Source organism: Hyla sarda, chromosome 8 (assembly GCF_029499605.1).
Source record: "Hyla sarda isolate aHylSar1 chromosome 8, aHylSar1.hap1, whole genome shotgun sequence".
NCBI classification, from domain to species: Eukaryota; Metazoa; Chordata; class Amphibia; order Anura; family Hylidae; genus Hyla; species Hyla sarda.
This window is the reverse complement of record NC_079196.1, coordinates 33,369,754-33,394,430: the sequence shown is the minus strand read 5'-3', so window position 1 is coordinate 33,394,430 and position 24,677 is coordinate 33,369,754. Positions and strand designations below refer to the sequence as shown.

The 24,677-nt window shown below is 37.2% G+C and overlaps 1 protein-coding gene across 1 annotated transcript in view; it reads left to right on the top strand.

The window, feature by feature from the left end:
* NEB (nebulin) overlaps window positions 1-24,677 on the top strand; it is a 219,258-nt gene that overhangs the window by 142,496 nt on the left and 52,085 nt on the right. The window contains exons 102-110 of the mRNA XM_056536625.1: window positions 403-507; window positions 602-706; window positions 1,654-1,758; window positions 3,844-3,948; window positions 4,037-4,141; window positions 10,913-11,017; window positions 12,448-12,552; window positions 15,806-15,910; window positions 24,443-24,547. Coding sequence (XP_056392600.1) covers window positions 403-507; window positions 602-706; window positions 1,654-1,758; window positions 3,844-3,948; window positions 4,037-4,141; window positions 10,913-11,017; window positions 12,448-12,552; window positions 15,806-15,910; window positions 24,443-24,547 — 945 coding nt within the window. The remainder of the gene's footprint in view (window positions 1-402; window positions 508-601; window positions 707-1,653; window positions 1,759-3,843; window positions 3,949-4,036; window positions 4,142-10,912; window positions 11,018-12,447; window positions 12,553-15,805; window positions 15,911-24,442; window positions 24,548-24,677) is intronic.

The window sequence follows — 24,677 nt, the reverse complement described above, 5'->3', positions numbered from 1 at the left end:
AACCCACTATTAACCAAAACCCACTGTGACACAATTAAATTTTTATAACACATATTTTTTATAATTTACTCAATACATTTTAAGGGGTTACATATTAAGGGAGTTTTCCCACAAGGGACTTTGTGCCTCGGGCCTAGTGCCCTGGGTTTTGGTTAATTGCTATCATGATAATGACACAATAATATTATCAAGACCATATGTATCTCCAGCAGTAGTTTCCTTGCCAGGTGGTCCTAAAACCACCACCACACCCGGACTGTCTTTAGATGATAAAGGGGTTCTCGTGAGGAGACAACCTCTATAACTTGCTAAATCTTCATTATGCATGATTTGCTAATTTTGCTGATTATTATTTAGATTCAGTACACTGATGTTAACATGAAATTTCCTATGTGTTTTTAGACTGTATACCGGGCAGAAGGCAACAAGCAAAAATCAATATACACATCAGTTCTAGATACTCCAGACTTCCTCAGAGCAAAGAAAGGACAAGAAATCCAGAGCAAGGTAAAAGACCTGATTTAGAAAATATTGCATTGCAATAAATATATTACCGGTATATGGTCCCTGTAATAAACCGATTTTTATTCTTCCCCCACAGTACCTGTATGTTGAGTTTGCAAGCAAAGAAAGACCCCATCACCATGCAGATGGACAGACTACAGCCCTCAAACTAGCTAAGCATGTCAAGGACTTGGTCAGTGAGGTAAGAATGAAATGTGATTTAAAAGAACTATACCTAATCTGAAGTTAGATTAAATGGAACTAGACAAAAAATATATCAATGAGATCAGGCAGCTATGGCCATACTTAAAGGGTCACTCTCATTAAAACTAATTTTTGCTATTGCACTTCTTATGGTAAATTAAAAATATTTCTAATATACCTTGTTTTAAAAAAATGAAGTTTTCTATGTTTTATTTGTGCTTCTTAAAAAAGCTCAAGAGCATTTTTTCCCCCAACTCATACACAAACTTTGGACCAAAGTCCAAACACAGGAAGTGCCGCCTGGAGTGCTGAGGGGGGGGGGGGGGTGTCCAGCCTCATCCAATCATAGCTCCTCTCACACATAACTGCCATATGCTGTTGGTTGGACCCCCTCCCTCAGCACTCCAGGCGGCACTTCCTGTGTTTGGACTTTGGTCTCTGTGTATGAGTTGGGGGAAAATGTGCTCTTGAGCTTTTTTAAGCACAAATAAAACATAGAAAACTTCATTTTTTTTAAGCAAAGTATATTAGAAATATTTTTCATTTACCATAAGGAGTGCAATAGCAAAAATTTGTTTTAATGAGAGTGACCCTTTAAAGGAGAGGTCTAGTTATATTGATCCAATGCCTCCAATGCTTATATAAAATGTCTTGATTAAAAATATCCTACAGTGTTGTCTCTACAGCTTCTATGTAGACCTATGTGACTCCATGGTAACAGACTACAAACTTACCCAATGTAGTCTGATCCTGCAGCCATGTCACTTGTGTGTTGCTAACATATAGAATTTTGAAATGGTGGATGGAGTATAACTGTATATTAGATCTAATGGACACACATAAGTGTATTTAGCCTTTTTACATAATAATATATTATTAGATATAGTCATAACTGTTATTTATTTCTGTGCACTGACATTTTCCTTTCTCTTTTTTTTTTTTTAGAAAAAATACAAAGCGCAATACGAAAAGTTTAAGCACAAATATACAACAATTGCTGATACTCCCAACATCTTGCGAGCCAAGAAAGCCTACCTAAATGCTAGTGATGTAAGTTTTGTATATAAGTTAAAATCTTTTTTATAAACACTATATATATATATATATATATATATATATATATACATATAGCTGGCTTTACAGTTCTACATTCTTTGGGCCCAACAGAGATTTCTGAGGGCCATCCTATTTGTAAATAATTCCATAAGAAATTAACCCTTGTGACCATTGATTGGCTCAGGAGTTAACTGCAAATGAGGTTCTGATGAGGTTAAAGGGGTTATCCAGGAAAAAACTTTTTTTTATATATCAACTGGCTCCAGAAAGTTAAACAGATTTGTAAATTACTTCTATTAAAAAATCTTAATCCTTTCAGTACTTATGATCTTCTGAAGTTAAGGTTGTTCTTTTCTGTCTCTCTGATGACACCTGTCTCTGGAAACGCCCAGTTTAGAAGCAAATCCCCATAGCAAACCTCTTCTAAACTGGGCGTTTGCCGAGACAGGTGTCATCAGAGAACTCTCAGACAGAAAAGAACAACCTTAACTTCAGAAGCTCATAAGTACTGAAAAGATTAAGATTTTTTAATAGCAGTAATTTACAGATCTGTTTAACTTTCTGGAGCCAGTTGATATATATAAAAAAAGTTTTTTCCTGGAATACCCCTTTAACTGCAAATGCTGGACCTTTGGAGCCCATTATTTTATCATAGCTTAGGGAATCCTATAGTATACAGCATACTAACATTCAATAGCCTTTATGGATAAAGTCTGTAACTAAGTGATGTAAAACCTTGTACTAAAACTTAGGCAATTGAACTGACACAGTGACAACTTGGATATTTCCTATATTTCGTATATATAAATAATGCTTGTATTATATTTATTTATTTATTTATTCATTATATGTATTATATATTGACTTTAATTAAAGGGGTACTCTGGTGGAAAACAAGCTTTTTTTAAATCAACTGGTGCCAGAAAGTTAAACAGATTTGTAAATTACTTCTGTTTTAAAATCTTAATCCTTTCAGTTCTTATCAGCTGCTGTATGCTCCACAGGAAGTTTCTTTTCTGTCTGACCACAGTGCTCTCTGCTGACACCTCTGTCCATGTCAAGAGCTGTCGGAGAGTAGGAAAGGTTTGCTATGGGGATTTGCTCCTGCTCTGGACAGCTCCTGACATGGACAGAGATGTCAGCAGAGAGCTTTGTGGTCAGACAGGAAAGAACTACACAACTTCCTCTGTAGTATACAGCAGCTGATAAGTATTGGAAGGGTTAAGATTTTTATATAGAAGTAATTTGCAAATCTGTTTATCTTTCTGGCTCCAAAAACATTTCCACCGGAGTACCCCTTTAAGGCTAGGAGTATAAACATAGACCGTAATTTTTTTTAAAGCCATTTTACTGTTTTCAATCCCTATGTGAGCCTGTGCCTATAATGTTAGAACTCTTTAAGACGACCCACAAAATGAGTCTTCTAGAGGGGGGTGGTCTTCATAAAGAATATGTAATAAATGAGAAACTGAAAATCTGTCACAGAAAGTCCGGTCTAGGTAAGGGTGCGACTTCTTAAAAAAGAGGCTTTTTGAGTACTAACTTGGCCATAAACAATATTCATGCCATCTAATGTAAATCAGAAATGTGTGTAATAAATAAATAAATAAATAGATAGATAAATTAAAGAAAAATAGCTGCACACAGGTATTCCGGTGAAAAAAATGTGGTCTTTATTCACCCAACAACAGAGGCGACGTTTCGGCTGCCTCTCGAGAGGCAGCCGAAACGTCGCCTCTGTTGTTGGGTGAATAAAGACCACATTTTTTTCACCGGAGTACCTGTGTGCAGCTATTTTTCTTTAACCTATATTTTGGGACTTGCTACATAGGGACCAAGTCCAACATAGCTAGCACCCACCGTACATTTTGGAAAGTGCTGCCCAAACCTGTTTTTCTTTGACTATTAGATAGATAGATAGAAAAAAAAATATTTGCATTTAATTAAAATTAAACAAAATTCAATGGCCATTTATCTAACAGCCTCTTTGGGAAGTAACTTAACAAAATACTGATATGAAGTAAATAATAAATATTATTAATATCTTAATTATGAATTACTTTTTTTTCTCATTTTTAGCTGCGCTACAAAGAAACTTTCGAGCAAGCCAAAGGCAAGTACCACACCGTGAAGGATGCTCTGGATATTGTCTATCATCGCAAGGTTACCGACGACATCAGTAATGTAAGTTTTTATTCGTTTGGCTTTAACAATTTGACTTGTCGTGATGTAGTCTGACATTTTTATACTTCCTATGTTGCTTTTTCTGTAGGTGAAATATAAAGAGAAGCATGTCAGTCAGATGGGTATTTGGAGATCCATCCCCGACCGTCCAGAGTACTTCCATCACCGCGCCGTCACAGACTCAGTTAGTGATGTGAGTACAACAATTTTCAGGATTACATAACTATCAATAGTTGTAACCTTAATACTTATTGGAGGAGATTTATCATTGTTGTCTTAATCATTCTATCAAGGGTAGTTAATAGATTTGGCGCACATAAGAAAAAACAATAAATAACTTCAGAACACCGTTTTGTACGATTTCCACTCTTCTCTGCGACTTTTTGGACAAAATGTCTCACCTGCAACATTTTAAAACTGCTATCCAAAGGCAGTTTTGTATCACTGGGTTCACATTTGTCCGGCATCCGGCATAGGTGAACTCATCCTAGATTTCGACGCAACTGATGCCACAACTGATGACAAGTTGTTATCAGTTGTATGGCATCCGGCATCCATTATTTATGCACGGCAGACAGGGGAAGCACCCCTGTCTGGTGCCCTCCGGCCTGTCCAACCATCCGGTGTCAAAATTGAGATGCCGGATGATTGTGAACTGTCCCATTGAAATGAATGAGATCAATTCTAGCATCAGCTTTCCTCTGGTGCACACGGAGGGAAACTATGCCGGATGCCTGATATGTGAACCCAGCCTTAGCCAAGTCTGACCTGGCTTAGGTTTGCAACTTTTAGGAGGTGTTTCTCAAAGAAGGCAAAATAAATCAGGCACTGCAGCGCTGCCGACAATCATATGCGGGAGATAGACGCACATAGGCTGTATGAGACAACCGCATATAGTCTCTATGGGGGTGCACACTTAAATGAAGCAAGATCCAGGAAATCCAAATGGAAGAGAAAAGTGAAATAAGCAGCACTCACCCCACGATGACTTGTGCAAACAGGAACAGTTCTTTTATTCCAAATAGCGGTGTAACAGGGAGAAGAAGTTCATGTAGCGGGGAGAACAAAGACCGTGTCCACGGTCAAACCTTGTGTGCCCCCGCATCTGACCGTGGACACGGTCTTTGTTCTCCCCGCTACAAGAACTTCTTCTACCTGTTACACCGCTATTTGGAATAAAAGAACTGTTCCTGTTTGCACAAGTCATCGTGGGGTGAGTGCTGCTTATTTAACTTTTCTCTTCCATTTAACTTTTAGGAGGGGTTTGCGACTTTTATTATGCCTACATGTGACATTCACACTTTATAAATTGGCAAAGTTAAAACTGAAAGTTGCTTAGGCAAGGCGGTTTACTACTTTATGTGTACCCACAAAAGTTGCCAAAAAAAAAAAAAACGCTCATGAACACTTGCGACAAAAAAAAAGCTCTAAATGCCATGATAAATTTCCCCCATTGTATTTTACAAAGAGCAAAGTGCTGTGTGACCAATTATAAAAGTGTACAAAAACAGACACGATAGTCTGTAAATGAAATTAGATATGATTGGTTCCTGTACTCAACACTCTATGGAAGGAGTTTTTCATTTGTGTTGTTTTCTGTTTATCTTTTTGTATTTTTAAAGCAGTTTATGAGCACGTCTTTTTGTGCAAAATTTATAATTTTGTGCAAAACAAATGCTCCCTTTATATTTGGGTTGAGTGTGTATAAACTGCGTCTGGTTGGAGGTGGAATACAGATGCGCCTAAATTTACGACTTTTGTTAAAAAAAAAAATTAAATTGCTAAATTTCACTTAACAAATGTTAATCACAAACCCCGCCTCCATGAGGTGAATAATGTAATCTACGGTGCACAGAGTACAATGACTACACAGGCTTGTGCAAAAAACATGATATATTCTGTGCACACAAAATTCTATATATATTCGCCCCTTTTTTACACCCAAAATTAGCTTAATAAATTTCTCCCGACATCTCTAAACTACAACTACAAACTAAACTACTGTAAGTTAAAGGGGTACTCCGCCCCTAGACATCTTATCTCCTATCCAAAGGATAGGGGATAAGATGTCCGATCGCCGGGTGTCCGCTGCTGGGGACCCCCTGGATCTACCATGCAGCACCCACCTGTAGCGGCTTCCGGAACCGCTGGAGGTCCTCAGGCTGAGTCCATCTCGACCACCGGGACGGAAGATCGTGACGTTACGACTCCGCCCCCGTGTGATGTCACACCCCGCCCCTCAATGCAAGTCTATGGGAGGGTGCGTGACAGCTGTCACGCCCCCTCCCATAGACTTGCATTGAGGGGCGGAGTGTGACGTCACACAGGGGCAGAGTCGTGACGTCACGATTTTCCCCAGCAGCGGGTGTGACGTCACACGATCTGTCTAGGGGCAGAGTACCGAAAGCTGTCCAAGCATACTGGGAGTTGTAGCTTTGCAACAGCTGGAGGCACGCTTGTAGAGCAGAGTTCTTTAGTTAAAGGGGTACTCCGTTTGAAAACATTATTTATTTATTTTTTTTTAAATCAGCTATTGCCAGACAGTTAAACAGTTAAACATTTTCTAAATGACTTATATTTTAAAATCTTAATCCTTCCAGTACTTATCAGCTGTTGTATGCTACAGAGGAAGTTGTGTAGTTCTTTCCTGTCTGACCACAGTGCTCTCTGCTGACACCTCTGTCTGTTTCAGGAACTGTCCAGAGTAGGAGAAAATTCCCATAGCAAACTCTCCTGCTCTGGACAGTTCCTGACATGGACAGAGGTGGTGGCAGAGAGCACTGTGGTCAGACTGGAAAGAACTACACAACTTCTTCTGTAGCATACAGCAGCTGATAAGTACTGGAAGGGTTAAGATTTTTAAATAGAAGTAATTTGCAAATCTGTTTAACTTTCTGACAAAAGTTGATAAAAAAAAAAAATTGTTTTCCACCAGAGTACCCCTTTAACTATTATTTGGGCACTTTACAGCAGTGTTATTAGTATTCTTTATGCTTGGCGCTAAATGGCATTATTTTGATGCCATACGACATGCCATAAAGTGATAAACTGCCGCACAGGGCTTAAGACCATCTCTGTCTAGGATACCTCATCATAGCTATGTAAGTGCAGGGGGGCACCTTGCTTTATGACATCTATGGACACCACATTCCAGGCGGGACTCATCCATCTAAACTAAATTAGGAACGCTTCTGAAGTCCGGAATCAATACGACAATAAAGCACACACTAATAGTAGCTCACGGAACTAATTTCATTTGTGTTCTTCTACGAGATTAAAGCTCTTCACAACTAAAAGTAATTAAAAAAGAGAGAACTGCAAAGTGAAGAGCTGTCAGGTGGATTGGATATTACCAGATATTGTTTGATTAACGGAACATTGCTATTAAAAATAACATATAACAAAAGGGCAAAGCAAAAACACCATGGAGATAATACGGTGATACGGTGTGATCCAATTAAATTTCTAGTCATTCTAGTCATTGTATAATATGCTTTAATGAAAATATAAAAAGTACACAAGTGATGCTTAATTAAAGGGGTATTTATTCCATAGTAATTCAGTATATATTCATATACTGTATATATATATATATATATATATATATATATATATATATATATATATGTATAAATATTCATATAGATATATATATTTAAAAATATATATATATATAAACATGGTTAATCATAATTTCACATATGTGTCCTTTCTTTTCTATTAGTTGGTTTAAGATTTTTCTTTTGTGTAAAGTCACTTGCATGCACCATAAAGTATTGACAGGTTAGTCAGGTAAGGCCCCTTTGACACTACCGTTTTGTTCCTGCATTCTGACACCCATTATTCAGCAATAACGGTTATGAAAAAAAATGGATGAAATAACTGAATACAACGGATGATAACTGATGACCAATTTTGACGGACATTCTTTCAAAATAACGGAAATGTGCCATCCGATATCACCCGTTATAGTCCGTTATTTTATTTCCATGGGACTTCCTGGTTGTGATGTTGTACTGAGCATGCTAAGTAGCAATAACGGATCATAACAGAACTTAAAAATAAGGGGCAATAACAGATGTCATTTGTGAACATCCGTCACCCATAGACTTCAATGTTAAAATTTTAACATCCGTTATTCCACCGTTATTTTTGACGAGACAAAAATTTGTGCATGCACCGTTATTTGCCCTGTCAAAAATAATGGACATTAGTCATAACGGGACATAACTGATGCTAAAGGATGGTCAAAAAATCCCATTGATATGAATGGGACTTTCTGACGGGAGTTCATGACAGAGGTCTTAACAGAAGGATAACGGTAGTGTGAAAGGAGCCTAACCCAGCTATCGACACCCTCTGGCCATACCGTCCTTCATCTTTGTAAGGTGTCTTCACCCTTTGGCTATCTTCACACATAGTAAAATGTGCAAAATGTTTGCCTGGAAAATATGCGGCACCAGATTAGTGATTTCCGTGGCAGAACCATCTAACGTGGAAATTCCGCCGTGTGCACAGTGCAGCAGCATCCCATTGAAATCAATGGCGCTATGCTGCAGCGGAATTTCCGATCAGAATATTCCTTCGGAATTCCGCTTGGAAATTCCACCGTAAACATAGCTTTGATCTTCATCCTTTTTCCCATATATTAATTGGTCCCAAATGTTTTTTTATATAAAGTTACTTGCATTCATCATATAGTATTGCCAATCCTAATTGAATGTACTGCTCTAAAGGTATCCTGCCACAGGGTGAAATGTAGCCTAGGAATGTATGCGGATTTCCCTGTGTTGTATTATATAGAAAACTAGCTGAGTACCCGGCGTTGCCCGATTTTTTCCTTCCTAATCCTTGTTGGGGAGGAAAATCAACAAAGGAGGAAGCTTTTGACTTCAAATCCCATCCCCATATATTGTTGTCATATCCCAACCTCATATCCCATCCTCATACCCCATCCTCATACCCCGTCCTCATACCCCGACCTCCTATCCTGTCCTCCTATCCCGTCCTCCTATCCCGTCCTCCTATCCCATCCTCCTATCTCGTCCTCCTATCCCATCCTCCTATCCCGTCCTCCTATCCCGTCCTCCTATCTCGACCTCCTATCCCGGCCGCCTATCCCGACCTCCCATCTCCACCTCCTATCCCGTCCTCATACCCTGTCCTCATAACCCGTCCTTATATCCCGTCCTCATATCCCGACCTCCTATCCCGACCATCCTGTCCTCCTATCTTGACCTCCTATCTTGACCTCCTATCTCGACCTCCTATCCCACCCTCCTATCTCAACCCCCTATCCCGTCATCCTATCCCGACCTCCTATCCCGTCCTCCTATCTCGACCTCCTATCCCGACCTCCTATCCCGACCTCCTATCTCGACATCCTATCCCGTCCTTCTATCCCGTCCTCCTATCCCGTCCTCCTATCTCGACCTAGTATCCCATCCTTCTATCCCGTCCTCCTATCTCAACCCCCTATCCCGTCCTCCTATCTCCACCTCCTATGGCGACCTCCTATCCCGACCTCCTATCTCAACCTCCTATCCTGTCCTCCTATCTCGACCCCCTATCCCAACCTCCTATCTCCACCTCCTATCCCGTCCTCATATCCCGACCTCCTATCCCGACCATCCTGTCCTCCTATCTTGACCTCCTATGTCGACCTCCTATCCCGTCCTCCTATCCCGACCCGTAATATGTGTACCAGGTATTGAAATTTCTCCAGCCGTACAGAAGTTATGTGAGAACATAAATTTCCCATTGATTTGCATGGGACTTTAAACAAAGACCCCGACCCTCACAAATGTGGGTAGTTAAGGGTTAAATTAACTATCCTATATTTTAAGTGGACATATAAGTAACATGTGACCAAGTATTATTGAAATATCTCCAGCCGTTTGGAAGTTATGCAAACATATATTTCCCATAGACTTGTATGGGACTTTAAACATAAACCCCGCCCCTGGCAAATGGGGGTGAGTAAGGGTTAAATTACCTATCCTATGTTTGTTGCTGACATATAAGTAACATGTGTGCCAAGTTTCATTTTAATATCTTTAGCCGTTTGGAAGTTTTTGTGAAACATACACACATATATACACACATACACACATACATACATACACACACACATACACACATACACACACATACATACATATATACACACATACATACACACACACACACGTTGAGTTTTATATATATAGATGACATGTTGGGAGCTCCCAAAGGTAGAGAGAAGGACCTTACACATACCACAGAGTTGTGTGATTTGTCTTCATGGACACAATAAATTTGCCCCCACCCACCCCAAGAAGGGTATTAATAATTAAAAGCGGAGAGACAATAAGGTGAGATGCCTTGTTTTGGGATCATGACCGAATATTGCCATGACCACCAGCATATAAAATAGTGGCATCTTACTAGATCTCCCGATCACTTGATTGACGCACACCCCGTATTAGAAACCCCTGGTGAGCTGTAACTCCCAAAGGAATCACAAATTAATCACAAATTGATAAGGGTGGTTTCACATATGTCCGGCATCCGGCATAGGTGAACGCAGCCTATATCTTGACGCAACTGATGCCACAACTGATGACAAGTTGTTTCTGGACGATGGACAGGGGAATGTTGGTGCCCTCCGGTGTTTCCAACCATCCGGCGTCAAAATTAAGACGCTGGATGATTGTGAACTGTACAGGCTATAGGAAAACTATGCTGGACGCCAGATATATGTAATCCCAGCCGTACATGGATCTGCCTGGTTAAAGCAGCTCTTTGTTGTTGGCTTTTCTTTAAAAAATTCAACATTAAAACCTAAGTCTACGTGCATGAGGCCTAAGGCTGTTTGTGCTACTCTAATCTATCTAAATCAAAGTAATCTGTTCAGTGACTGAAGAATATGCATGATAATGAGTAGTAATAATATATACTGATTATATAATTTTTTTCCCTGCAGTTCAAGTACAAAGAAGATTTGACCTGGCTGAAGGGTATCGGCTGCTACGCCTGGGACACTCCTGATTTTGCTCTTGCAGGACAAAACAAAGAACTTTACAGTGGAGTAAGTTAAGAAACACAAATCTCACCTGGCTGGGCCATAACGTTACATTGCTAGCTTTACACTCTTTGTATGGGGCTTGGTGCAAAAGTCAACTTGTAAGCTGACGATAAGGGATTTTAGTTAGCCATTTTCTTCCCCCCTTGATGTTCATGGTGGGTCTGTGAAGGCTGTCATCCTGGGTGACAATAACATAAGCTAAAATATAAATTTGGACAAATCAACAGAATCTGTGGCTTGTTTTGGGCTTTCATTAAACTGGTACTCCGCTGCTCAGCATATGGAATAAACTGTTCCAAACGCTGGAGCCAGCACCGGAAGCTTGTGACATCATAACCTCATGACATCACGCCCCGCCCCTCAATGCAAGTCTATGGGAGGGGGCGTGACGGCTGTTACGCCCCCTCACATAGACTTGCATTGAGGTGACGGGGTGTGACATCACGAGGGGGCGGGGTTATGACTTCACGAGCTCCTGGCGCCGGCTCCAGCGTATCAACACACACATCATGCCAAAAAATTATTTTGCATTGATAGTTAAGTTTATCAGGTTGAAGGGGTATTCCAGCCCTAAAATCGTATCCCCTATCCACAGAATATGGAATAATAATTTGATTGCGGGGGTCCAATCTTTGCATTCTTTTGAACGGAGCCCCATTTTCTCCATGGAATGAATCGGTGGGTCGGCACAGGCTTCATTCATTATCTATGGAAACTCCAGCGATACCCGAGTGCAGAGCTCAGATCAGACACTTATCCCCCATCCTGTAGACACTTGTCCCCCCCACCTCTGTCTGTATTAGAAACTGTCCAGAGCAGGAGTAAATCCCTCTCCTGCCTTGGACAGTTCCTGACATGGACAGCAGAGAGCACTGTGGTCAGACAGAAAAGAACTACACAACTTCCTGTGGAGCATACAGCAGCTGATAAGTACTGGAAGGATTAAGATTTTTTTTATAGAAGTATTTACAAATCTGTTTCATTTTCTGGCACCAGTTGATTTGAAAAAAAAAATAATAATGATAAATAAATTTAAAAAAATCCCACCAGGGTACCCCTTTATGTACAAGACCAGATAAAGACCTTTATCATAAACCCCTTAGACTAACAACCCCTTTTGAAGACAACAATTACCACCAGTTCCACACTGGGGAAAAGAAAGTAGAGGAAGCTCTATAAAACTATGGTCATAGCAGCAGGGGCGTAGCTATAGAGGTAGTAGTCACATCGGGGCCCTGGTGCCTAAGGGCGCCCCAAAGCACATCTGCCCCATTAGAGACCAATATTATAAGGGACCCTGCTGCAGATTTTGCATCGGGGCCCAGTAGCTACAAACTACGCCTCTGCATAGCAGTATGGAATTTGTAGTGTATAATAGAGTATACAACGATATGGAAAAATGTATTGAATTCTTATTTTCCTTTCCTTCTCAGTACAAGTACCGTCAGGCCGCTGAAAAGACCAAGTCAATATTCAAAGAGACCGCCGATACCCCTCTGCTTACCCACTTCAAATATGCAACTCAACTGGCCAACGAGGTAAGGTGACCACAGGAAGAACAGACTGCAGGATTATTGTTTTATAAAGTAGAAGCCTGCTGGATAAAATGAGCATAAAAAGATACAATTATTCAGTTTATATTATAATGCAGCTTTTTAAGGTACTCGTAGTTCTGTACCACAATAAAAATATAAAACTGCATTATGTGAACTGGGCCTTAAGGCTTATAATACTATTGTAATTATAATGTAAAGATGAATATTAGAGATGAGTGAACTTACAGTAAATTTGACTCGTCACAAACTTCTCGGCTCGGCAGTGGATGACTTTTCCTGCATAAATTAGTTCAGCTTTCCGGTGCTCCGGTGGGCTGGAAAAGGTGTGTACAGTCCTAGGAGACTCTTTCCTAGGACTGTATCCACCTTTTCCAGCCCACCGGAGCACCTGAAGGCTGAACTAATTTACAAAGGAAAAGTCATCAACTGCCGAGCCGAGAAGTTCGTGACAAATCGAATTTACTGTAAGTTCGCTCATGAATATATGTCAATTTATGCAGTAACTATTTATGAGATGCAGCATTTATGGGTCTTTTATTTCAACAATAAAGTAGTAAAGCAATACTGCTATAAACTTCTAGCTGCATCTCACCCAGTTTCACTTTACATGTAAATCACATATATTTAATGAATTTATTAATTTATATAATATAATTACTAATCATGTCTTTATTTTCTTTCCCCTTAAATTTTTTTTAATTAGTAAAATATAAGAACAATTTTTTTTAACATTTTAATCTGGATGTCTAATTTACAAATTATATTATTGTGATTACTATATTATTAGTATTAATAGTAGTAGTATTCATATTATTGTTATTAGTATTATTATTAATAATAATAATATAAGTTTTAGTAGTAATATTCATATTGTTCATATTATAATTCATATTATTATGTAGATGGTGTGAATGATTATTATTAATAATAATATAATAATTATTATAAGTAGTAGTATTCATGTTATGATTATTATAATTATTAGTAGTAAAGGTAAGTGGGGGGAGTGAATTAAAACATCACTTTTAATAAATCCTCTTAAAAGATATATAGAATATAGTGCTGATATCTTACAAGGGGCTAATGTAAGCCTTCAAATCACAAATAGTACATTCCGACGCGTTTCGTCCACAATCTGTGGGCTCATCAGGGATAGAATGGGGTAAAGCACAGTGGTGTCAGTATAGAGACAGATTTATCAATATAAGCAATTAGCAAGGATATAGAATCCGTCCCCTTTCAGCACTCAGTAAAATCGCCTCTGTGGCGATTTTACTGAGTGCTGAAAGGGGATGGATTCTGTATCCTCCCTCCCTTTCCTTGCTAATTGCTTATATTGATAAATCTGTTTCTATACTGACACCACTGTGCTTTACCCCATTCTGTCCCTGATGAGCCCACAGATTGTGGACGAAAAGCGTCGGAATTTTGGGATGATTGTCTTGACTTAGCATGACATAGCATGTTTATCTCATTTAACAGTTATGTACTATTTGTGATTTGAAGGCTTACATTAGCCCCTTGTAAGATATCAGCACTATATTCTATATATCTTTTGAGAGGATTTATTAAAAGTGATGTTTTAATTCACTCCCCCCACTTACCTTTATATTATTGACTGGGAGATCTGGTTCTATTAAGGTGGGTAGATACCCTATATCCTATCTACAAGTGATAATTATTAGTAGTAGTCTTTGTAGTAGTAGTATTCATATAATTATACTATTATTTTTATTTTTAATTATTATTATTAATAGTATTATAAATCCTAGTAGTAGTATTCATATAATAATAATTATTCTTAGTAGTAGTATTCATATTATTTTATTTTTTATTATTATTATAAATTATAATCACCTACATTTTTGATGCACTTATTTTTCTCACATTATTATTATTATTAATAATAATAATATAATTATTATTATTATAAGTAGTAGTATTCATGTTATGATTATTATAATTATTAGTAGTAGTCGTAGTAGTATTCATATTATTAAACTATTATTTTTATTATTATTATTATTATTAATAATAATAGTATTATAAGTCCTAGTAGTAGTATCCATATAATAATAATAATTATTAGTAGTAGTAGTAGTCATATTATTGTATTTATTATTATTATAAATTATAATCACCTACATTTTTGATGCACTTACTTTTCTCACATTATGATGATTATTATTATTGATAATAATATCATTATTATTATTATAAGTAGTAGTTTTCATGTTATGATTATTATAATTATAAGTAGTAGTCATTGTAGTAGTAGTATTCATATTATTAAACTATTATTTTTATTATTAATAGTCTTATAAGTCCTAGTAGTAGTATTCATATAATAATAATAATTATTATTATTAGTAGTATTCATATTATTTTATTTATTATTATTATTATTATTATAAATTATAATCCCCTACATTTTTGATGCACTTACTTTTCTCACAGTATGATTATCATTATTAATAATAATAATAATAATAATAAAAATATAATTATTATTATAAGTAGTAGTATTCATGCTATGATTATTATAATTATAAGTAGTAGTCATTGTAGTAGTAGTATTCATATTATTAAACTATTATTTTTATTAATAGTCTTATAAGTCCTAGTAGTAGTATTCATTTAATAATAATAATTATTATTATTAGTAGTATTCATATTATTTTATTTATTATTATTATTATAAATTATAATCACCTACATTGTTGATGCACTTACTTTTCTTACATCTATTATTTATTAGTTAATATTACAGAGTATTGTATGCATTTTACGGATTTCTCTTAACTTCTCTTTTTCCTGTTTTTTCAGTTTTTATTTTCATTTTTATATTTCCAGAATTCCGAAATGTTAGTGACGTTGTTGTCTGGATGACAATAATGATCACATTTATTATTTATAATTATTATTATTAGATTTGTGTGTATTTTAGTGTGAAGGTGGCCACGAAGGTTCTCCCGATAATTTAGTGATTTCCAAACAGTGTGCCTCCAGCTGTTGCAAAACTACAACTCCCAGCATGCCCGGACAGCCAACGGCTGTCCGGGCATGCCGGGAGTTGTAGTTTTGCAACAGCTGGAGGCACGCTGTTTTAAAAACACTGCTTTAATTATTGTTATTATTACTACCTTACAATCCAAAGGTAATTTTATATTGAGAAAGCATTATCCAAGACATATTCTGCTTATTAAACATTAACCCAATGTGCTGTTCTGATCAGAAATTATACAAAGCGGCACATGAGAAGGAGAAAACACATTACAGCATTGTGGTGGATGATCCTAGAAACCTTCTGGCCAAAAGTGCAAGTGAACAGATTAGTCAGGTAACCCAGTTGCCCGGTGGTGGCGGCGGCACCCCGCGGCCATTCCGTCCTTCTCTCTGTGTCTTCAGGCTAGGATGTCTTATTTTCGGATGCAGTCGCCGCTCAAATGTTTCGAAAACATTTCTGAGTGAGCTCTGAAAGAACACTTTATGTACTCTGAAATATACATGGCAAATTTTTCCTAGTAAGACCGGCATAACGTAAAAATATACAATAAAATCAAATACTAAAAAATTTTTAAAAAAAATAATAATAAAAAAATTCATTAAGTACAAAAAAAAAACAAGCATAGTAAAAAACAAAACAACGAAAAGTTTTCGTTTTAACAAACAGAATCCCATAGTTTGCCATGTTGTACCACAGTACATAGGGTTTCTCCGCCTACATCCCTTCCGATGCATCTTCAAGGGATCTAGTGCTGTCTTTCACGTCTTTTCTGTACTTCCGTTGGTTTTTGCATGAACAGAAAAAGTACAAATCTAAGGCCAAGATGCTGCGTGAACACGGGTGCAATGAAATTAAAAGGCCAGACATGTTACGGGCAATGCACAACACCAGTATGTGGAGTCAGGTAATATGACACGTGATAAAGGCATGTTTTTGGGGGGGGGGTTTTGCGCTATTTCGGAAATTGATGTAAATTAAACAGCAGCTTACACCTTACCCATGAGACTGCTGGCATACTGCCAACTAATACGACAGTAATATAACACAACGCAAATAATATTAGAATAACTATAGGTTACAATGCCCTAATGTTATATGCAACGATATATATGTATTAAAGGGGTTATCCAGGAAAAATCGTTTTATATATTTATTTATATATATATATATATATATATATATATATATATATATATATATATATATGTATATATATATATATATATATCTCAACTGGCTCCAGAAAGTTAAACAGAGTTGTAAATTACTTCTATTAAAAAATCTTAATCCTTTCAGTCCTTATGAGCTTCTGAAGTTAAGGTTGTTCTTTTCTGTCTAAGTGCTCTCTGATGACAACAGTCTCGGGAACCGCCCAGTTTAGAAGCAAATCCCCATAGCAAACCTCTTCTAAACTGGGCGTTTCCCGAGACACGTGTCATCAGAGAGCACTTAGAAAGAAAAGAACAACCTTAACTTCAGAAGCTCATAAGTACTGAAAGGATTCAAAATTTTTAACAGAAGTAATTTACAAATCTGTTTAACTTTCTGGAGCCAGTTGATATATATATATAAAAAAAAGTTTTTTTCTCCTGGAATACCCCTTTAAGCTTCAATAGAAAAAGACGCAGCTAAGTCTCTGTTCACATTCGTGCTGTTGAGGTTCAATGTTTTGACAGTAAGGATAACATTGTCTCAAAAACACAGTAAACCCTATGGATCGAATCATTTTATTATAAGTGGTTGGGATTCATCAGAGTTTGTTGGGTTCCCAGATTTTGTTGGGTTCCCATAGTCCATTAAGAACAGGTTGGGGCTACAAACAGAGCCTATAAGGCAATGTTTCCCAACCAGTGTGCCTCCAGCTGTTGCAAGACTACAACTCCCAGCATGCCCGGACAGCCGTTGGCTGTCCGGGCATGCTGGGAGTTGTAGTTTTGCAACTGCTGGAGGCTCACTGGTTGGAAAAACTAATCAAAATCCAAAATGACTTCTTAAGTCATAATATTCTGGAATTTTGCCATGAGACATATCAGCAAAACCAAAATGTCGCTTGGCATTAACCACACACCACAGCTGCCCATAGACATTAGGTGACAGTTTTATTAGCCCTACTAGAAGACCCACTCGAAAGACCGCCTACCATCTACATCACAGCTATATTAGCAGATGATACAAAATTGACACCTTAAAGGGGTACTCCGGTGGACAACATTTAAAAAAAAAATCCTAATCTTAATCCTTCCAGTACTTATCAGCTGCTGTATGCTCCACAGTAAGTTGAGTACCGTAGTTCTTTTCTGTCTGACCACAGTGCTCTCTGCTGACACCTCTGTCCATATCAGGAACTGTCCATAGCAGGAGAGGTTTGCTATGGGAATTTGCTCCTACTCTAGACAGTTCCTAACATGGACAGAGGTGTCAGCAGAGAGCACTGTGGACAGACTGGAATGAACCATACAACTTCCTCTGGAGCATACAGCAGCTGATAAGTACTGGAAGGATTAAGATTTTTTAAATAGAAGCAATTTACAAATCTGTTTAACTTTCTGGTAGAAAGAGCAGTGTGGTCAGCCCACCCAGTATGACCCACCTCAGTACGGACAGGTGTGGACCTCACCAGAGATATGGTTGGAGAAAGAAACGGAAGTCCAGCTCGGTATTCCAGAACAATTCGTGCAATTTATTTACATAAAGCACGCAGTACAACAAGAATGCATGGTGGTGACGCGTTTCGGCCGGTAGTATCTGGCCTAACCCATACTCATACAAGTTGCTGTTTAACTTTCTGGCACAAGTGGATATGAAAAAAAAATGGAGTACCCCTTTAAGAGTAAATTAGATTAGAGACACATTTTAAAAGTCTATCCCCTAAAGTAGTGTTTTCCAACCAGGGTGCCTCCAGCTGTTGAAAAACTACAACTCCCAGCATGCCCGGACAGCCTTCGGCTGTCCGGGCATGCTGGGAGTTGTAGTTTTGCAACAGCTGGAGGCACCCTGATTGGGAAGAACTGCCCTAAAGGCTCTGCTTTTATTCCTAATCACAGGCGGCATATTAATGTATGTATAGCGACGGCTCAGAATCCGTAATCAGCGCAATGTATGGGGAGGTCAGGTATCGACTGCAAATGTCACCTGCTTCCTAATGAACAAGGAGCAATTGAATTCCCATCAATGGGGCGAAGCGGAGCTTCGCAGCGCGCCAGGCCGCGCTTACCCTGATAGCGCGCGATGCCTCCGTCAGTGTTAAGAGCACTTGTTCACTTCATCGGATAAGTAACAGCTCCTGCATGGAAGCAATCTAATCTGGATCATTCACACGGACAGGCGAAGGTAATTTTGTCACTAAGGAGATCTAACGTAGGAGCGATGAGACTGCGCAACAATGGAATAATGAATCCTCGGGCTGAATGGGACGGAGACAGGTAGCACCGCACAATCACAGACATGGCAAAAACGTAATTATTCCTATTTTTATGTACTCAAACATGCACAGCGGACGGGCCCGGCCCGGGATATCACGTCCGTCTCCTCCAGTTGCATGCGGTTTGTCATAGAAAAGTTGTCCTTAGTTTTTGTTGTAGACAGGAACAGTCTTTTATGTCTGCAGTATCTATGTATCTATGTTTTTTATTATTATTTTTGCATGGTGTGAGCATGCTTTAGCTTGTGGCCTTGTGATATATAAATGTATAGATATTGTATAAATGTTTGCTACTATATTGTATTATGTTATTTTGTATCACATACTTATGCTGTACTATACTACACCATATAATGTTATATACTTAATACTGATGCTGTACTATACTACACCATACAATGTTATATACTTAATACTGATGCTGTACTATACTACACCATACCATCTTATATTATTAATACTGATGCTGTACTATACTACACCATACCATCTTATATTATTAATACTAATGCTGTACTATACTACACAATACCATCTTATATTATTAATACTGATGCTGTACTATACTACACAATACCATCTTATACACTAGTAATACTGATGCTGTACTTTACTACACAATACCATCTTATATTATTAATACTGATGCTGTTCTATACTACACCATACCATCTTATATTATTAATACTGATGCTATTCTATACTACACCATACCATCTTATATTATTAATACTAATGCTGTACTATACTACACCATACCATCTTATATTATTAATACTAATGCTGTACTATACTACACTATACCATCTTATATTATTAATACTGATGCTGTTCTATACTACACCATACCATCTTATATTATTAATACTAATGCTGTACTATACTACACCATACCATCTTATATTATTAATACTGATGCTATTCTATACTACACAATACCATCTTATATTATTAATACTGATGCTGTTCTATACTACACCATACCATCTTATATTATTAGTACTGATGCTGTACTATACTACACAATCCCATCTTTTATTATTAATACTGATGCTGTTCTATACTACACCATACCATCTTATATTATTAGTACTGATGCTGTACTATACTACACAATACCATCTTATATTATTAATACTGATGCTGTTCTATACTACACCATACAATGTTATATACTTAATACTGATGCTGTTCTATACTACACAATACCATCTTATATTATTAATACTAATGCTGTTCTATACTACACCATACCATCTTATATTATTAATACTGATGCTGTTCTATACTACACCATACCATCTTATATTATTAATACTGATGCTGTACAATACTACACCATACCATCTTATACACTAGTAATACTGATGCTGTACTATACTACACAATACCATCTTATATTATTAATACTGATAAATACTGATGCTGTACTATACTACACAATACCATCTTATATTATTAATACTAATGCTGTTCTATACTACACCATACCATCTTATATAATTAATACTGATGCTGTTCTATACTACACCATACAATCTTATATTATTAATACTGATGCTATTCTATACTACACAATACCATCTTATATTATTAATACTGATGCTGTTCTATACTACACCATACAATGTTATATACTTAATACTGATGCTGTTCTATACTACACAATACCATCTTATATAATTAATACTGATGCTGTTCTATACTACACAATACCATCTTATATAATTAATACTGATGCTGTTCTATACTACACCATACCATCTTATATTATTAATACTGATGCTGTTCTATACTACACAATACCATCTTATATTATTAATACTGATGCTATTCTATACTACACACTACCATCTTATACACTAGTAATACTGATGCTGTACTATACTACACCATACCATCTTATATAATTAATACTGATGCTGTACTATACTACACCATACCATCTTATATAATTAATACTGATGCTATTCTATACTACACAATACCATCTTATGTTATTAATACTAATGCTGTTCTACACTACACAATACCATCTTATATTATTAATACTGATGCTGTTCTATACTACACAATACCATCTTATATTATTAATACTGATGCTGTACAATACTACACCATACCATCTTATACACTAGTAATACTGATGCTGTACTATACTACACAATACCATCTTATATTATTAATACTGATGCTGTACTATACTACACCATACCATCTTATATTATTAATACTAATGCTGTTCTATACTACACCATACCATCTTATATAATTAATATTGATGCTGTTCTATACTACACCATACCATCTTATATAATTAATACTGATGCTGTACAATACTACACCATACCATCTTATATTATTAATACTAATGCTGTTCTACACTACACAATACCATCTTATATTATTAATACTGATGCTGTTCTATACTACACAATACCATCTTATACACTAGTAATACTGATGCTGTACTATACTACACAATACCATCTTATATTATTAATACTAATGCTGTTCTATACTACACCATACCATCTTATATTATTAATACTGATGCTGTTCTATACTACACAATACCATCTTATATTATTAATACTGATGCTGTTCTATACTACACAATACCATCTTATATTATTAATACTAATGCTGTTCTACACTACACAATACCATCTTATATTATTAATACTGATGCTGTTCTATACTACACCATACCATCTTATATTATTAATACTGATGCTGTTCTATACTACACAATACCATCTTATATTATTAATACTGATGCTGTACAATACCACACCATACCATCTTATACACTAGTAATACTGATGCTGTACTATACTACACAATACCATCTTATATTATTAATACTGATGCTGTACTATACTACACAATACCATCTTATATTATTAATACTAATGCTGTTCTATACTACACCATACAATCTTATATCATTAATACTTAGGCTGTTCTATACTACACCATACCATATTGTACTACACATTAGTATACCACATACTACATATTAGACATCTAAACTAAATGCAGTCCTTGTTATAGAGCAGAAGGAGCTGGGTGGATTGATGAATTGTTTTGTGGGAAAAGTTTTAGGATAATTTGTGATTTATTTGTGTAAACTCATTCTGGGCTTAGTAGCCAAGTGGGCGGTCCTACTCAGTAATCAACAGTTGTCAATTGCCCATTTGATTACTCAGCCTGGAATGGGCTAAGTTGTCAGGTGGGTGATTTTACTCAATGATTGACAGCTGTCATTTGCCTATTTGACTACTCAGCCTAGAATAAGCAAAGTAGTCAAGTGGGTGGTCCTACCCAGTGATTGACAGCTGTCAATTGCTCATTTGACTATTCAGTTTTGAATGAGAAAAGAAGTCAAATGGGCGGTCCTACTCAGTGATCGACAGCCATCAATTGCCAATGTGACTACTCAGCCTGGAATGAGCAAAGTAGTCAAGTGGGAGATTTTACCCAATGATTGACAGCTGTCACTCATCTATTTGACTACTCAGCCCAGAATGAGCAAAGTAGTCAACTGGGCGGTCCTACTTAGTGATCGACAGCTGTCGATCGTCCATTTGACTGCTCAGCCCAGAATAAGCATAGTAGTCATGTTGGCAGTCCTACTCATTGGTTGACAGGATATGTATATAAGTATGAATAAAGAGAGCTGTCAGTCCCTGAGTAGGACCACCGCCTACATGACAGACCACCGCCTACATGACAACTTTGCTCATTCTTGGCTGAGTAGTCAAATGGAAAATTGACATCTCTATCTGCATGCACACTTTACACACTGATAGCTGTCAATCACTAAGTAGGACCGCCCACTTGACTACTTAGCCCAGAATGAGCAGAATTTTACACGAATAAATGACAAGTTATCTGGAACTTTTTTCTTAAAACTATATATCAATCTGCTCAGCTCCTCCTGCTCTAGAACATATCATCTACAGATGGGACTGTGTTTATAATAAGACAGGTTCCCTTTAAAGGGGTATTCCAGGAAAAAAAAAATTTATATCAACTGGCTCCAGAAAGTTAAACAGATTTGTAAATTACTTCTATTAAAAAAATCTTAATCCTTTCAATAATTATCAGCTGCTGAAGTTGAGTTGCTGTTTTCTGTCTGGCAACAGTGCTCTCTGCTGACATCTCTGCTTGTCTCGGGAACTGCACAGAGTAGAAGAGGTTTGCTATGGGTTATTTGCTTCTAAACTGGGCGGTTCCCGAGACACGTGTCATCAGAGAGCACTTAGACAGAAAAGGACAACTCAACTTCAGCAGCTCATAAGTACTGAAAGGATTAAGATTTTTTAATAGAAGTAATTTACAAATCTGTTTAACTTTCTGGAGCCAGTTGATATATATAAAAAAAAGTATTTTCCTGGATAACCCCTTTAACTAATGCACTAGTTTATACTTTACTAGACAACTTACTAGATACTATACAACACATATGACTTTATAAATTATAATTATAAATTCTGTACTACTAAAGAACTCTATATTATTCATACCAGACATAAATACACACATACACTAGCCTATACTGTTCTACACAATAACATACTATGCTTGTCTTATATTATGCTATACTCAACCACACAACTATGTATTATACTTTACTATACCATATCAATGTACTTTATAGACTAACTGACACTATACTACTATACTATATAACAGTGTTTCCCAACCAGAGCGCTTCCAGCTGTTGCAAAACTACAACTCCCAGCATGCCCGGACAGCCAAAGGCTGTCCGGGCATGCTGGGAGTTGTAGTTTTGCAACAGCTGGAGGTGCACTGATTAAGAAAATGCTGCTAAATAAAAAGACACAACATTCCATGATACGTTATACTACCGTTAATAACAATATGTACTATACTATATAACAGTGTTTCCCAACCACTGTGCCTTCAGCTGTTGCAAAACTACAACTCCCAGCATGCCCGGACAGCCGTTCGCTGTCTGTCTGAGCATGCTGAGAATTGTAGTTTTGCATAAAGTGGAGGCACACTGGTTGGGAAATACTGCTATATAGCAATACACTACATTGCATAATACATGATACTATAGTATATAACAGTATATACAAAACTATATAACAATGTTTCCCAAGCAGTGAGCCTCCAGCTGTTGCAATACAGAAACTCCCAGCATGCCTGGACAGCCAAATGCTGTCTGGGCATGCTGGGAGTTGTAGTCTTGCAACAGCTGGAGGCACACTGCTTGGGAAACATTGCTATATAACATTATACTACATTCCATAATACATGATACTACAGTATAGTTATTATACGATTATAGACGGTAGAACATTATACCCAATTATTATGTACTACACTGTACTTTGTACAGCAAAGCAACTAAAACTAAATGGAAAACATCGATAAGTAGGAGTGTATCTGACTGTGCGCTTTCTCTGTAGTGGAAGTATAAGGAGCATTATGAAAAACAGAAGGACAAGTTCACGTCAGTCATAGACACCCCCGAGCACAACCGAGCCCAGAAGGCCGGGAAACAGATCAGTGATGTGAGTATAATGAGAAGTTCTTCTAGTAAGTACATGGAGGTATAGTGTCCTCTGTATCCATTTATATAATGTCTTACAATTTCTTGTACATCTATATTTTCGATTGACTTGAAGACACACAGGGCTGGTC